Here is a 17,136-nt window from a genome sequence, read left to right on the forward strand (position 1 = left end):
ATTCATTTACTATATTAAAGACAATTCCGATTTAATCCAATGAAATGGAACCATGTGTGTAAATCAAAACAGAACCGAAACTGGCTGCATGCCTTGTTGAGATCTCTCATGCAGTACAGGTCTTTCACAACCCATAAGTCTTTTAAATTTGAATACTGTCTTCTGTATACACACACAGTCTGAAACATCATGTCAGAAACACAGGCAAGAAAATTGGATCAAATGAGGACTCTGCAGGAAAAGCTGACTTTTTCCACGAAGTGACACCTTTCCAATGGCAGAGTCACTGGATGCTTATGCAAGAAAACTCCCTATTTTACCATCGCTTGACAATCTCAAGGAAATACTACCCTACCCTTTTTCATCACTACTGCAGTGATTCCAAAAATAAAATCCAAAATTAGTTCAGAAGTTCAGGGGCACCCAAACTTTGATAAACGTATCACCAGCAGGTTGATCACAATTTATCAGCATGGAAATGCTGTCTGAGGATGCAAATGCTGTACACAGAAAAGGGACACCACAAAGCCGGCAGCAACTGCCACCAGCAATACATGAGCAAGTTAATTTTAAAAATCCATGTGCTAGAACCTAGTTACATAGCATTTTCAGAATATCTTTTCATTCAGTCACTCTCCTAGAGAGTGGGTCTTAAATCTTGTAGGTTTCATAGCATTTCTATCTTTTTGGTTTTGATAACTGAGATACAACAGCAGCTACTATACATAAGAAAAAAGTAAACCACAAGAAAAATTACTCTATAAAAATCTGACTACTAAAACCAGTAGGCTGGCACTTGAAAACTGAAAGTTTGCTCTTCATTTTCACTCTGTTTGGCACAGGTACCTGCTACTTTAAAGGCAGTAATCTCAATTACAAGAACACAGCACCTAATCTTCTACCAAAGGAAACCAAATTCCAAAGTAGTTGGTCATACAGTACAAAGCCCACTGAGGTAATGAGTAGGTGGAATTTGTAGTGCTGGCAAGTGAAAAACTTTGGAAGGAAGCAGTTAGCCACTTCTGCAAAGCTGCAGAACATAGACCATCCTTCTCACCTGGCTACACGCACAGGAGTTTAACACTGTCTAGGGCTGTTGTCCAAGAATGACAGGGAGCTGTGAAGGGAGGAAGTACCTTCCTGAAATCTGGGCAGCGACTAGAGTGAACGGAAGACTCCAGAGTCTTCTCCATGTGGACAGAAAAACATTTTTTTAACCAATTAACACGGAAAACCCTTGTGGAAGAATAAACTTTTTACTTACTGGAGTAGTACTAAGTCAGTGCATTTTTTGTCTCACTAGTTTTTGAACTAAAGCTCTGTCTCTCCTTCCCCCTCCCTGGTTCTTGCACATATAATTCTTTCAACAAGATCTCTGTTACCTCTGACTGGAAATTCTGAGACTTTACCCCAGGAAGAGCTATTTTTAGGATGTCCGATTGAAAAAGTTAGGCGATTTCCTCCCTTCCCCCCCTCCAAAATACATAAATTAACAGTCTCGGGGAAAATGCTCCAAAGATAGTAAGAGGAGATGCTGTCTTAAGGGTGAATGGCTGCGGTTCCAATGTTGCACACAAGATGAAAAAGGCAGTCTCAATGTGAGAACCAATATAAATGTGTGGCATAAACTTTGCAGGTGTGAGTATTAATAGGTGAGCTTCTGCCAAAAAAACCCAAGCCTGGCTACCCATCCAGAACTCATGACTTTTACTGCTACAGTAAGCAGGATTTTATGAATTACTGAATTAAAAGTACCAGAAAAGGGGCTCTCAACTGCTGAGTTTTGAAAAAGGGTTCCCTGAAAATACTTTTAGTCTATAGTAATAGCTGGTAGTATCCAATTTGAATAACACACAGTGCAATGTAATTATACATTAAAGCAAGAAAACCAGATATAGAACTGTTTCTTTCAAAAGGTTGTTTGCATTCTGGTGCCACATTTTTTTTTTTTTTTTTAAAAGTTACCCTGTGTCATATAGTCCTATCCTTTTGCTGTCAATAATACAGCAATCTATCTTTTTGGAAGAGGTTCAGAGGCATCCTACCTCCTAGAGTACCTTTTACTGTAAAGGGTGTGATAACTAACTGCATTTAGTCAAGGAGTATGTTGCTTTTTCAATTTGAGAGAAGTTTGTTTGAATGAACACATTTATTAGATCCTTGAAGTACTTAACAAGTAGCAGTCCAACTCTTACATAAACCAGCAAGCACAACTGAAAGCTTATTTCTCATCTCAGTTTATCTATATACAATCCATCTCTGAACAAACCATAGATGCAAGTGCCATAAATTCTGGAAGATAATATCCTAAAAATGAACAGAATTTCATTCCTAAAAAGACAATGAAAACTCAATATATTGGAGATCAAAACTTTTAGGCCAAAAAAAGAGAAGGGTTTGGGGTTTTCTTTTGTTTAGTTAAGACATCACACTAGTGCTTTGGATATCTGGAATTTGGTACAACCTCTGTAATGGCCTTTTCCAAATTTTTTCAACTCTCTGCCCATTCCTTGAATCCTTCCATGACTTGCCCAGTAGTGGAGGGAGTTGTCCTGACTACTGTGGAAAGTCTATAAATTGGGAATATAGAAAATCTTATAAATAAAATCAGTAATGTTGAACCCTGAGCTGGATTAATTTCAAAGGTCTTATTTTAAGACCTTTAAATAGCCTAAGCTACCTAGCCACATTTCTACACATGAAGGCATACATACCCAGTTACACGTAGAAGTTGTTCTCATGTGCTTTGGAAATCCTTTAAACTGTCTTTACTGATATACAATTGCCATTAATTTCTGAAAGGTCAGTGTCAGTAAACTGTAATCTGAGGCTCAAAATAAATCCAGAAAGTTGAATACATGCCTTTTTACCAATTTTGTTTTAAAAAAAGAAACACGGAAATATAATGCAAGCAAATAACCTAGCAAAGCAATGTTTACTGTTTAGCTTAGTTCTGGCAAAATCCATTAAAAATCCGAAATGCACAACAACACACAACAAACGCGCAACAACAAACGAAGAGCACAACATGAACATTCCTACTTACTCTAACAATAGCTATTGTTTCAAGGAGGAGAAACAGCAGAAAAAACCCTAACCCACAAAATACATCAGGATATTTAAGGAAAAAGGATATAGCAGGTGATCTCGAATCCCTTCTTCTTAAGTATAAGACTTGCTTTTAAATAAAGAAGGTCTGAATAGTTAGTGTAAGATTCCAGCCTCTGCTCCTGAACACTGGAGCCTTGCCTGGTTACTGACTCCAACTTAGATTTTTGTCTTTTGTAGCCAGCAAGTAATATTTGATCTGGTTTTCCACACATAAAGAAGGGAAAGAAGTGAGCAGAATGCTCCATACGACATCACTTCTACGTAATTTTTAAAATAAAAAACTTCATTAAAACAATACAGTTTCTATTAAATAATTTCTCTGTACGCAGGTTCTAACCCACAGGAGACCAATGCCTTATATCCTTTGCAATGGCCCAGTCCATATATATAAATGATGTAACTTCACTCAAATGACCAGTCCCACTAACTGAAAGTGTAATTATTTGAAGGTCTGGCTATAGTTTTATCCTATAAATCTCACACTGACAGGTTATAAACTCTCAGAGCCTTTATTAAAAAAAAAAAAAAAAGAAAAGCCCAAGGAAAACCATGGAACCATGGCATAGCTTTCATTTTCTGCTCCATTCTTGGAATAATGTAAGCATGGTATTATGCTGGTATAATTTTGGCATTACCACCTTGGCTGTGAAGCATGGGGAAATGGACAAGTCAGCCTCATTATGGTTTGCTTTTTTTTTTCCCAGAAAAAAATGGTACAAACTGGGCACTGCAGGTTGGTATCTACGTAATTCCCTATGGGGAATTAACGTGATTAGGAAAGCTACTGGGGAAGCTGTGACCAGGGACTAATTAATACCTAACTTCTGCCACACACACAAGTGGCAGAGTCTTAGAAGAAACAAAGCCAGAGCACATGACCTGTTCTGCAACAGGCTGCCAAGAAAGCAGGAAATGAAAACCCATTGATTACTGAACTATGAAATAAAAGCAAATATTTCAGACTGCAGACGATGTTCCACTTCTATTATGCATGGTCCCATAAGTACCACAGATTTTTAAGCAGGTATGTGTTAAAAATATATTCACCTTTTCCTGTGGATACTATGAGGGAGAACTCATATGTTGAAATGTTGAATAACATTTAAATAATTAAAGCAGAGCTTTAGAAAGGTTAAGGAAGTAAAATTCAAAGAATGCTTTAATTACTGTTTTCAGAAGGAAGGAAACACACCACTGAATAAGCTCTCCTTTTGGCATCAAAGCTTGAGTGCAGATGCCAGGCAGAAACATAACATATACAAAATGACCTCCATTATTTGAAAATATCTATTTGACATATTTTAACTGCATCCTTGCCTGAAAGGAGATATCAGGTCCCCTTCACATGGAGATCTTCTAGGGTTAACAGCAGTAAAGCATGAGAACTGCCATGGGCAGATTACAGACATCATCAGAAAAGGGAGTTCATTTACTGAACTAGGTAGTCTACCATAACAGATATCCAAATGCTGTCTTTGCTCTAACGATGTATTTATCACATTAGAATTGCCTTTTTTTTAGGACTAACATCTCAACAGCTGGCTTGAGCAAAAGCATTCTTGCCCTACTCCTGCTGTACAAGTCTCATGGAATAAAAAAAAATGCACCATGAGTGAGAGAATCAAAAAAACAAGTGCACTTCTGATGAACAGGATAAGTATCTATTCATCAAAAACCATAGAAGTTACCCTTTAACATTGAAGTAATCATTACATTTAATACTATAAAAAGTTCTAAACAGTCTCAAGCTGAAAGAGTCCTGCCAATATAAACAGATGCAATTCAAAGAATACCAATTTGAATAAAAGCCTACCAGTGAAATGTCTTGCAACTGACAACATAAATCCAAGATGAGTAATAAGACAGCATTCTAATGTATGCATTGCCTACACAATCAAATACACAACATGTTTGTTTAGCAATTACAGCTGGTTTTGCTTCAACTTTGAAATAATGAGTTTATTATAGTTCTAACATTTTCAAACCCATTCTTTCAAGTGAGGCATCACAACACTTTGGAAAACATTCAATATTTGCAATTTTTTTTTCTGATAGTTGTTTATATTAAATGTTGTAATTACAAGACAGTGTTTCTGAATTTTGTGTACTTTATGTTGTGATGCTGAGTGAACTTAAGCTTGAATTCTACTGAAAGACAAACCGTATTGTCAGAATTTTTGAAAATCATGATAATCATGATAATTGTACTTAATATTTGATATTCCACTTAACACAAAATGATGGTAAAAACAGCCAGTTATACGAAGACAACGGCAAACAGTAGATGCTTATTCACTCCCTAAATGTTGTGTAACCATTACAGAAGTACATTGCTTAGAAGTTAATGATAGCACTAAGATACTAACAAAATTAATCATGTTAGGTATATGTCAGATTTAAAGTAGGTATAGTAGCTGTTAAGTTCACTGTGCCTGTGCTCTGAGCTGGCAGGATACCAGTTAGCTCTGGTGAGCAAGTTACATATCCACATCAGTACGGCACCATGTCTGACTTGATAGTTGTGTTAGATAGTGTTATGTAAACTTAGTCATAAACTAAGTTTCAGGCAATTGTTAATGACATCTGTCAAATTACCTTTCAAAATTATTAGAGTCCATTATCAGAAAAAAGCAAGTAGTGTTAGACTATTACTATACACCTGCATATTTTGTGTTCTGATTCATCTATTACTAATGTTCCGACACCCTTCACCACTCCTACTCAATAAGGACATAAAAAGGAAGCTATAATTTTAAGAGCCAGTGATCAAGTGGCAGGCAATTCCAACAGCAGCTGGGGTTTTTGCAGTTAGCAATGAATGGAAAGGGATACTTCATCCTTTGGGCTTCTTTCCACATAGGTGGAGAGGAGAAAGAAGCCAAATCAAGAGTCACAAGCCGATAAGCATGATATCCTTTTCTAAAAACAGCAGGAGTGGTGGATATGTGGTCTTAACTACCTCCTTTCCACGTTTTCAAACATGGGCAAGCCCAAAGGAAGGCTTTTGTGAAGGGAAAACAAAATACCGTGCCCTTTTCTTTTTCTTCTAATGACAATTCTCCTTCCTATATGCTGAAGTCTTATGCCTACAAATCGCTCGTATTCTACCCAGCCCTTCCTTCTTGCTCACCTCCCTAGCAAGCTCTTGCTTATGGTTATATTCCCATTCTGTCTCCCACAAAAAAAAAATAAATAAAGTTTTTACTAGGATGTGCTGCCCGCTTTCTGCTTAGCCCTGTTCCTCACAGGTTGCCATGTAGCACAGCGTAGATGAAATGTCTTGGATTTAATTCTCCCAAGGAAAGTGGCTCTGATTACAAATTTCCCTTTCAGTCATCTTCTTTTGTAGGATTCCTCACTCCACTTGGTACCTTCTGGTTTCTCCCTCAATCCTGCAGAAGGCTGTGGAGTTGGTGCCATATTGTTCTGTTGCTCTACAACTCTTCTACTGTTCTATTTTCTTCAAGGAATGGAGAGATTCTTTTTCACAGTCTCAGCAAGGCTCTTGGTGTTCCCTTATTTCTATAATGATTCAAATGGACCTGCTTTCCCTTTGAATGGGCTTGCTCCCTGCAGAGCCCTAAACCTCTGTCCACATGCTGGACACCTCTGTTTCTATGACTGCAGCTCTATTTCTTGTTAACTGTTTCTTAGAAGGTTTTAACAAGATAAGCCATGTTTCCTCTAGAAAAACTCGTGACAGTAATACCATTACGTACTGAGCAGAAACTGAAACCAGGCAACGTAAAAAACCAGAAGATGGTGGAGGACAGGACCACAGAAAAATATCTTTGGATTTTTTTTTTACTTACTCTTCAGTATTACTTCCAACAACACCAGATGCAACATTTTCACTCATAAAATACACTGATTGTGTTACTTAATTTTTCTGTGAATTCTGTTTTGTAGGGAAAACTAAGGAAAACTCTGAGATGACTTCCAAAATTGGCTACAAACCATGTATTTGTTTCTAAATGAATAGTGAGTATAATGTAATTTGGTTACATACTTTAAATGCCAACTAACCACAAGTCAAAGCCTTGAACAAGCAGTCCTCTTATCTATGTAACTTGATTGTGAAGGTACCCACTGGCTGGGACAAAGTTTAAGAGTTCTGATTTCTTCTGAAGGCACGGCAAATTCACTCAAATCAGTGAAGTTGTCATCAAACTCACAAAAACTCAGCAATTTTCTATTTCGTTACTTTAAACTATACAGAATTGCTGTTCTTAATTATATCAACATGTTTACTGAATAAACATGGTCTATTATGGTAGTTTATTAAACTATGCTTATTAAACATGGTCTATCTGATTTTTCATCTAAAAAAGGACACTTCCTATGTATTTTTTACTTAACCAAGGTCTTCAACACAGACCCTACATAGTGGTAATTTCTTACATCCATTACCAAAACTGTCACATTTGCTTTTTACGCTGTAGTCAGTAGGCTGAAAATACCAACTTGTATTAGAATATTTTGGACATTTCTGAGAAAGCAAACAAAATCCTAATAACTTAGTCACAGTTATGCTGTGACTGTGTGCTGACAGATGCAGCATATAACTATATGTTATCTATAGTTCTAAATTTTGACACAGGAGAAACACCACTTTTACCAATGAGTCAGACAGAAAAAAACATTTAATGCAAAATATGAACAGCAAAGTAGAAATAGACAATGTTGTGAAGAAGAAACAAAAAGCAAGGTACAACTACATTATACCTGTTCAGATCACACATTGCATCTATTCAGATCCTCTTCTTCCATTACTAAAGTGCTCTAATGCTTTAGTTAACCAATTTTTAGGTATGTTCTCCGACATCATCACTTACCATCACATTTTTGAGTTGCTTCATTCTGTTTGTGACCAGCAGGACACTTGCACTCATATGAACCTACTGTATTAATGCAGTTTCCTCCCTGGCAGACTCCAGGGATAGCCTGACATTCATCAACATCTACAACAACAAAAAAGAAGGATTACTTGACAGAAGATACAAAATTTCACCAAGGCTTTTGCCATGGTGACAAGAGAGCTCTGAAATTATTCTTAAAAATAACCACAGCAAACCCCAGCATACTTCTCCACTTCAGCACCAACATAAGATATGGCAATAACAGCAGTAATGTGACTCAGATGTTCATGCGTGTATTCGATTCCACATAAGCTCAAAATGCATTACACATATTGACTTACGATTTACATAGCTTTAAATATTTAAGAAGTGTACTTAATTCAAATCTGTACAACTTACTTGTTGGTATCCCATGCCTTCAGATTGTTCCTTGTACACGGCCATTACAAAATTCAGATTGTTATTTTGAAAGGATCTTTACCTGTACATATGGACTACCCTCCCGTCCACCCTAACTGGATATGATAATTCTTGCAGAATATTCTTTCTGGACAGAAGTCAAACTACGCGAGTCAATAGAAAATAGGTGCTATTCAGGCAGGATAAGTCGTATAGCAAATGATCTGCATAACTTTATTTACTGAAGTAACAAGTAGGACTAGGATTTCACAGATTTCTTTAGGCGGGACTGTCAGTGTTAAATAAAAGCTCTTAGAAAATTCATTGCCATTTTCGCTTTACTTCCAACTTTTGGTAACTTCTTGTTTTATTTTATAATGTGCTATTTCCAATTCAAATTGTGTTGTGTTTTTTGTTCCCCACTGTCATTTTTCTGTACATAAAACATCCTGTATTTCTGTAGGTTCTTATACAAAACTATCTTATGATGCAATGTGTAAGTGCAAATGGGCAGTTAAAGTAATACCAACGATCACAGAGGCCTCTGTGAAATAACCAGTGCTAAAGAAGACTGAAATTCTTTGTACACAAGGAAAGGGAGAACAGGTTCTAGACTAGCGTGTGATATACATGTTATATGTGGGTATTTAGCTTCTCAGTAGCTCTTTTTAAAAGTTTAGTTAATCAACATCTATCCGAGCATTCTATCTTTTACATAAAAAGTCACAGTCTTTATAGAGGAGAGAAGGCTTGGAAGTTTCATTCCAAAACCTGCAGAAGCTCTTCTGTGAGATTTCAGGTAATATTTCTTGTCAAACAGTTTGCCCTTCCACCGAAGAGGCAAAAATCAACTGATTTTGTTAGTTCTCCACACTGTGAAATAGAAATAAAGGAAAACATTCCTTGCAGGTTGTAGAAAAGGGAGCTACATGACTTCCAAAGAGCTTCTTCCGTGCAGAGTTCAATTTCATACTATTTTCTCTTCTTGAATTATAATTAAGTATGGAATTCAGTTATAGAGCTACAGCAATACATTGCCTATTTTTAAAAAGCAAATTTTTATTTCAGTCCTTTCTCCATTATGATTAAAATACCTGTTTAAGATTACTATATTTTCAAAGCACTCAGGAAAAATATTTTTCATCTTCTTCCCCCCAATTTGCTCATTAGTGCCAAATAAACAGTTTTATACCATTACCCTATTTTTCCATTTTCAGTCAGTTTTTCTGTTAGCTTGCATACATTATTAAATGAAGTAGCTGGTAAACTTTATTTAAGATGTAGAAGAAAGCATCTCTTTCCTCTTCACATCCATATTCATTTTCTTTCTCTCTACCTTCTCACTTCCACAACCAGCTCTTTGCCACTATGAATGTAAGGAACAGCAAGATGCAGATAGGGTGGGACAAACACATCGATAGTAGAATACAGTACTCCTTTTCAGGAGGATGTTCGCTATCTTAATGCCCTCACAAGACACTGAAATTCCACCCGAGTTTGTGGATTATAGTACTTCCTCAGTTTTTGTTACTTCTGGTGTTTGTGCTATAGATAAAACCTATGATTCATGCTTTGTCGATTTATCCGTTTTTTCATGTAAGCAAGTATAATTGCTCAAACTCAATGAAAAAAGCAATTTTTTATTAATTATTTTTTTAACCACTGGACTTGGTTTTAAGTACATGTGCTAGAGAAGTTTGCATTTAGTTCCTGAATCGGTGCTGATTCAGTCCACATAGTACCATTGCATGTCCAAATGCAACTATTAGATTGTAAATGGATTAAGGACTTTACCAAAGGCATAAACTTTCTGCAAGCATTTTTCTTCTACATAACCACTGCTTGGTACAATCTAGTTTACCTGGAAAGCAAACTTTTCTCTCTGAAGTATTTTAAGGAACTTGGACATGATTTAGCAATATTTAGACAGAAGATGGGTTCCACCATTTATTCACATCCAGCCCACCCAGTAGCTCCCTTCTGAGTAGAACTAATACTGTGTTTGTCTTTTGACCTTTGGGTCTCAAAATGCATTCATCACACGCAGTATGCCTGTGCCTTGTGTCATTTATTAATGCTTATTTAAATTAAGCCAACTGTGTCAGCAGATCAGTGGTTAAAAATAACTGCTGCATATCTTTCACAGTTTTGTAAGTCAAAGATGTCAAGTAATAGTAAATTAATGGCAGTAGCAGCGGGAAATTAATACTTTCCAGAAACAGAAAAGGTATAACTGAAGCCTTGAAGTGTACAAAATTTTAAGATCTCCTGATTGCATTAATTTCTTTCAATTCCAATCCTATGGTTTTAAAAGGACAAATAAATGTCAAGCTCTGCTCAAATCTGAAAAGATGAACCCAATTACGCAACACAGCGCAGTGCTGATCCAGTGAAGAAAACTCAAATGGCATCAAAGGTGAGATCCTGCAAATCTTTGAATCACATGCACTATCTTGCTTTTCTATGCTAATGTCAATCTTAATTTGTGAGCGCTCATATGTTAACTACTCTAAGTCATATTTAAATGTAAAGAAAATAAGTATATTCACCTTCAGCATTAGCTTAAAAACATATAAACACACAACAAGCCTGAGGCTTTTTTTTTTTGGTCAGTTTCACATTTTAATGAAAACCCAAGTTTGTTTTAATATATGACTAGTGTTTTGGAACTGAGAAAATTCAAAAAGGACAAAAATATTTTCTTGAAAGGGCGTATTTTATGAATTGCTTCCCAAATGCCATTTTAAGATATAAGAGTATTTTTTTGTGAAAACACAACAAATTTAAAATTAAGCATCTTTTTATTTACTTTCTTATATCTTTGACAGTTGGGCTAAGTCACAGAGGAGTTTTAGCATTATTAAATATCCATTTACTCACACTTTTAAACCCCAACCCCATTACCACAATAAACTTTTTGCCATAAACAGAAAATTAGATGAGTAACTCTTTAGATCCAGGTCTGTACACAGAGGTTAAATACACTACAGATTAGGTAGAATGTTTCCATGTGTTCATAGGCTTGATAATATCTGGCAAGTGAAAAAGGGTTCTTTGCTTTTGCGGAGTTTTCTCTGCAAAATGCCTACGGGATTTGCACAGCTAACTTTAAACATGCACCTTTGAAAACACAGCCAAGTTCAGCTTCCCTTTCTCATGAGTGGACTGTTTCTCTAAAAACTCTTAAGAACCAAAAATCTCAGGAAAAATAAATCCTCTCAGATTTTATACACAGATTTTGGAAACTGCACTTTTTATTTACAATGGTAGCAATAACAATTATCCAAATTTTTATTTGTACCTAAATACCAATTTTCTTTTGAATTCTACCTATGATATGTATGGGGAGTTTCTTTACAGTAGACTTGGCATGTGGGAACTTAAAAGTAAACTGGACATGAATACAATGGTAAACTGTTGGTTCTTCCTCTGCATCCTAGATAACAAAGATACTACAAATACAAACATGCAACAGAAATAATACTAAGCTTTTTTTTCCCCTGTTCTAATACTTATTTTCATGACAGCAGGATGGAATGCTAGATGACACTGTTAATACTGTCAGTAAACCAGACACATTAATCCCAAACACTAGATTATCTAAAAATTATCATCTGTCACTCTTCATTGTGAATTTGAACCTTCACCTGTCTTGTCTCTTTTGTCCAGTCCATGTCAGTGAACCTTTAATATTCAGTGCAGTATACTCCAACTATAGAACAGATTTATTTATTTTATATTATCTCCTGTAATGGCTATATATACTTAACAATGTCAGCAATGGTAGCAGGAAGAAAAACCTTCATATTTTCAAAAGCTATTCAGCCAGGACAATTTTTCTCTCCTTAGTGCAAAAAATTAACTGTCTGAAGGGAAAGGGTGTAGCTGAGAAATGGACTGTTGAGGAATGCAGGGAGGAACTGAGAAAACGTCCAATGCAGGATTTCTGCCATTATGCTACTCCTAAGGCTGTGCAGCAACGGCAATAAAGTACTTTAAAGTGGAACATTTAAGTTCCTCCAACCTAAATTCTTCAGAAGAGGGATGTCTGAACAGCTACAATTCCTGTTTAAGCAATGACTGAATAGAAACTGTTGGAGGGGGGAAGAAGGGGGGAAAACAAACCCAAGCTAAAACAATTTGAATTTTGATTGGTTTTGCTTCTCTAATTTTTAAAAACTGTTCATGGTAATAATGAAATAACAATACTATCATAATGTTCTATACAAGCACATTACTCAGAGAACATAATTTATCCTGAAAAGGTGCTAAATAGCCATTTAAGATACACTAAGATTGCAACACGCACATTCTGTAAAAAGTCCGAACTTCATACTCAGTAGTTAAATCTTGTCACACTCTAACATCTAATGCATATGGATATTATGACCTATTTTCCACTAGTAAGGCTTGCAAGTTCGTCTGATTCTGCCTTGTTCGTGTCAGCTCCTGAACTAGGCTATCTGCTGACGTAAACGTCTGCTTAAAAAATGCCAAGCATTCAAACTGTGGACCTAGTGAGTCTCGTCTAATCAATACGTGACAAAGATACAGTTTTACTGAATACCAAGGAGTTTTGTATTCCTTGAATAAAAGTTTCTGTAAATCTGATGTCACCAACAAAAAGAAGAGCATTGAAAAGCATTAGCCAGATCCCTGTATTTGTTTATAAAATTCTCAGGGAAAATAATGCCAGTGTCATCTCACCTTTCTATTTCATTAAATCAAGTCTCCTCGGACAGGAGTTATCACACCTGGAGAACAACTGTTTCCTGGATTGCTAATACTCTTCTCTTGTTAAAATTTTTGTAGCACCCCCTAAGAGCCCCTTTATTTTCTTCTTCACGGTTTACTTCTGTACAGTCATACCTGCCACAGTATTGCAGCTTCTGTCTATGAAGCTCTACTCTGTGAGCTCTACTCACAGATCTACCACCCTTTACTCCTTCTATTTGGATTAAACTTTCTACTCACCCTTCTCTGCCAGGATGCATTTGGCACTGAAATTTTAAGAGCTGATTATATTTCCTTGAAGTATTGCAGCATTGTAGCAAGTATCTCAGTCCCGATTTGTCTGTTCAGCATACTCCTTGGCTCCCTCATAGAGTTTCTACTTTAACCAACTGTTGGAGGTATTTTTGACCCCCTGTGAACAACACCGCTGTATTGCTTTTTCCTACAATTCTCATACCTAGCTGTGGCGAAATCCTGCAGCTTATTTCTACAGGGTATGTACCCTAATACAGAGTGTGGAAAGGTAAACAGTGTCTCCACAATGTCAAGTGGTACTTCCTCCAGTCCCTTCCTCCAGTAGAGTGGTCTGACAATTCAGGATGGAGTAGACAACATGCTATTAACTGCAAACACCACAGAACTTAGGTCAGGAGGAGTTGCCAGTACTCAGAGCTTGGAAGGGACTGTCTCGACTGTTGGAAGTAAAGGCAATGATTTTGTGGAACAAAGAAATTCTTCGCCTTTCCTTTTCCATACAGAAACTCTAACTTTCCTTCACTTCTTTGTGCCCTACCGTCATCTTGTAACATGTTGTACGCTAACTCCTGCCGACACAAATACAATCAGATCTTCCTATATAGTAATAGTATGCCAAAAATGTAGCAAAAATTATGGCTGTTTAAACTTCCTTTGTTCATCCATCACACAAAGTAGACTACCACATTGTTTCTATGCTTCCCAGTGGAATTCAGCAATGATGTTAACTGCATAACTTAAAAATATTTGCCACACAGAATAAGCTGGCAGAAAAAAACCCCACAGTATTGTGGGCACGAGTGCTAAAGAGCTCTACTGATCTCTCACATAATTTAAACGAAGCCCCAGAAGCTACGCCAGGATCAGCCTGGCAGGGAAGTTTTAAGAATTCATTATATCTGGCCAACATCTTCGTCATGCAAAGGAGTTTGACTTGGAGATTGTAACCAATGTGCATGCCTTCAGTACACTGTTACTGTTTATGACATTGTTATGAAAAGAATGTCTAAAACATACTAATCACTTCAAGATTAACAGTAAAACATAAGCTGTTATACACAGACCTAGGCCTATTTCTGACATAGAAGGAACAGCACAATCAAATATTTCTCCTTAGTATAATTTGGATGCTTTAAGCAGTGTAAGCACAGAAAAACAGGAAAGCAAATATTTGAAATGAAGAAAAATGAAGGGATTTATTGTTGCTTAAAACTAATCTAAGTATTTTAAATAAAATAGATGCCTTTGCTAAGATAACACTGTGAGGAGTTCCATAGAAGTGAATTTGAGACAATAGCTTCAGTTGTAGTTTCAGGTCAACTATAACACTGTGTGAATGAAAACTGAAGGAAAAATCCAAAAAGAAGTTTCATCAAGTTTTAATTTCTAATTACAAATCTTTCAAAATCTTGATTTTCTCCCTATTTTTCAACTCAAGTTCATAAAGGATTGTCACTAAGAACTTATGGAGGAGACCTGAAGTAGAAATTCAGACAAACAATGGACTTTGTTAGATTTGTGCAATTTTAAGCCACTGAACTGTGATGCAGTGTCGGGGAAAGCAGCACTAAGAATAATGCTGCAATACATGGGGCTGCAGAAAAGACTGAAAGAGAAGGAATAGGGAAATACAGGTGAGAAAAAAAAGGACATTACCTCTTTTGAAGCACTGAAAGAGTAATTTTCCTGAAATCTTTTATAACACCATTGGCAACAGCAGCTGCCTGAATCAGGATGTTTTTCACAGAATCACAGAGGTTGAGGTTGAGGAGAATTGAGGTTAGAAGGGACCTCTGGAGATCATCTGGTCCCAAAGACCCTGCTTCCAGCAGGGACACCTACAGCAAGTTGCCAAGGATCATATCCAGATGGCTTCTGAGTATCTCCAAGGAGGGAGATTCCACAGCCTCTCTGGGCAACCTGTGCCAGTGCTTGGCCACCCTCACAGTAAGAAAATGTTTCCTGATGTTGAGGAGGATTTTCCTGTGCTTCAGTTGGTGCCCACTGCTTCTTGCCCTGGGAACCACTTAGAAAGAGACTGTCTCTGTCCTCTTTGGACCTTCCCTTCAGGTGTTTGCATATACTGATGAGATCCCTCTTGAGCCTTCTCTTCTTCAGCCAAGGAGTCCCAGCTTACTCAACCTTTCCTCAGAGAACACGTGCTCCAGTCCCTTATATCCGTGGTCCTTCACTGGACTCTCTCCAGTAGCTCTCATTCTGGGGAGCCCAGAACTCAACACAGCACTCCCAAGTGTGGCCTCACCAGTGCTGTGGACAGGGGAAGGATCACAACTCTTGACTTGCTGGCAATACTTTTTCTTCCATAGCCCAGGGCACCACTAGCTTGCTTTGCTGCAGGGGCACATTACTGGGTCACGTTCAACCTGGTGTCCACCAAGACCCCCAGGTCCTTTTCTGCAATGTTGCTTTCAAGACCACCACCACCAAGCAATACTGGCACCTGGGGCTGATCTTAGAATCATAGAATTGTCTAGGTTGGAAGGGACCTTTCAGATCACCTAGTCCAACCGTCAACCTAACACTGACAAAAACCATCACTAAACCATATCTCTAAGCACTATGTCTACCAGTCTTTTATATACCTCCAGGCCCAACCACTGCCCTGGGCAGCCTGTTCCAACACTTGATAACCTTTTCAGAGTAAAAATTTTTCCTAATATCCAATCTAAACCTCCCCTGGTGCAACTTGAGGCTGTTTCCTCTTGCCCTATCTCCTGTTACTTGGAAGAAGAGACCAACCCCCACCTCCCTACAACCTCCTTTCTGGTAGTTGTAGACATTGATAAGGTCTCCCTTCAGCCTTGGCCTTGGCCTTGGCCCTTCTTCTTGCTGAAGTTCATGAGGTTCCTGTCAGCCCATTTCTCCAGCCTGCTGAGGTCCTTCTGGATGACATATCAGCACATCAGCCACTCCTCCCAGTTTGGTGCTACCTGCAAATTTGCTGAGCATACCCTCTGACCCATCATCCAGCTCATCAATGAAGATGCTAAATGGGACTGGACCCAGCATCAACCCCTAGGGTACAGTTCTAGTCACTGGCCTCCAACTAGACTTTGCACTGCTGATTACCTACCACCCTCTGGGCCTGACCATTCAGCCAGATTTCCATCCACATCATCATCTGCTCATCCAGCCCGTACATCAAAGTCTTATGGGAGATAGTGTCAAATCCCGTTTTCTGAACTACCTCACAGAAATTCTTGCTAACACATGCAAGCACACAAACAAATCTTGCTCAGTATGCTTTTTGTCATGTTGTAAATAGGGAATTAAAGTAGAAAGTTCTCCAGCACTACAGGGAATCACCTAAATAAAAATTTAGAACAGATCATTCTAGTCAACTTCATGACTTTGCTAAGAAGGTTCCTAACTCTGTTACAGAGACCTGCTGTGCAGGCAATGCCTGCAGCATCCCAGCCGTGCTGCCCCACACTGATTTTGGAAGCCATAAGATATGAATAAAGAGACAGAGCAGTGCATAGACACTTTGTGAAATCAGAATACAAACAAAATAAAACAAAAAATCTTTCACCCCAAATTATTTTAACCTCTGTTTATTCCCAGACTAACTGGGGATTGAATGATCAAAAAGGATTTTGCTCTCTTTGTTAACTTATGTCATTATACAGGTCATAAACAGAACTCAAAGAAGGGCTTTGATTTACAGCACCTGATTCCCGCCCAAATACTAACCTGCACTAACTGAACTGTTCACAGACATGATGTTCAGCGTCGGGTCGCCCTTTGCTTAGCCGGG

General features: G+C 37.7%; 1 protein-coding gene across 3 annotated transcripts in view; it reads right to left on the reverse strand.

Moving 5' to 3' along the window:
* FBN2 (fibrillin 2) overlaps positions 1 to 17,136 on the reverse strand; it is a 172,180-nt gene that overhangs the window by 109,453 nt on the left and 45,591 nt on the right. For all 3 annotated transcript variants that reach the window (XM_074166568.1, XM_074166567.1, XM_074166566.1), the window contains exon 7: positions 7,947 to 8,072. In XM_074166568.1, the coding sequence (XP_074022669.1) occupies positions 7,947 to 8,072 (126 nt within the window). The remainder of the gene's footprint in view (positions 1 to 7,946; positions 8,073 to 17,136) is intronic.

The sequence above is a fragment of the Numenius arquata genome, chromosome Z, assembly GCF_964106895.1.
Source record: "Numenius arquata chromosome Z, bNumArq3.hap1.1, whole genome shotgun sequence".
Classification (NCBI taxonomy): domain Eukaryota; kingdom Metazoa; phylum Chordata; class Aves; order Charadriiformes; family Scolopacidae; genus Numenius; species Numenius arquata.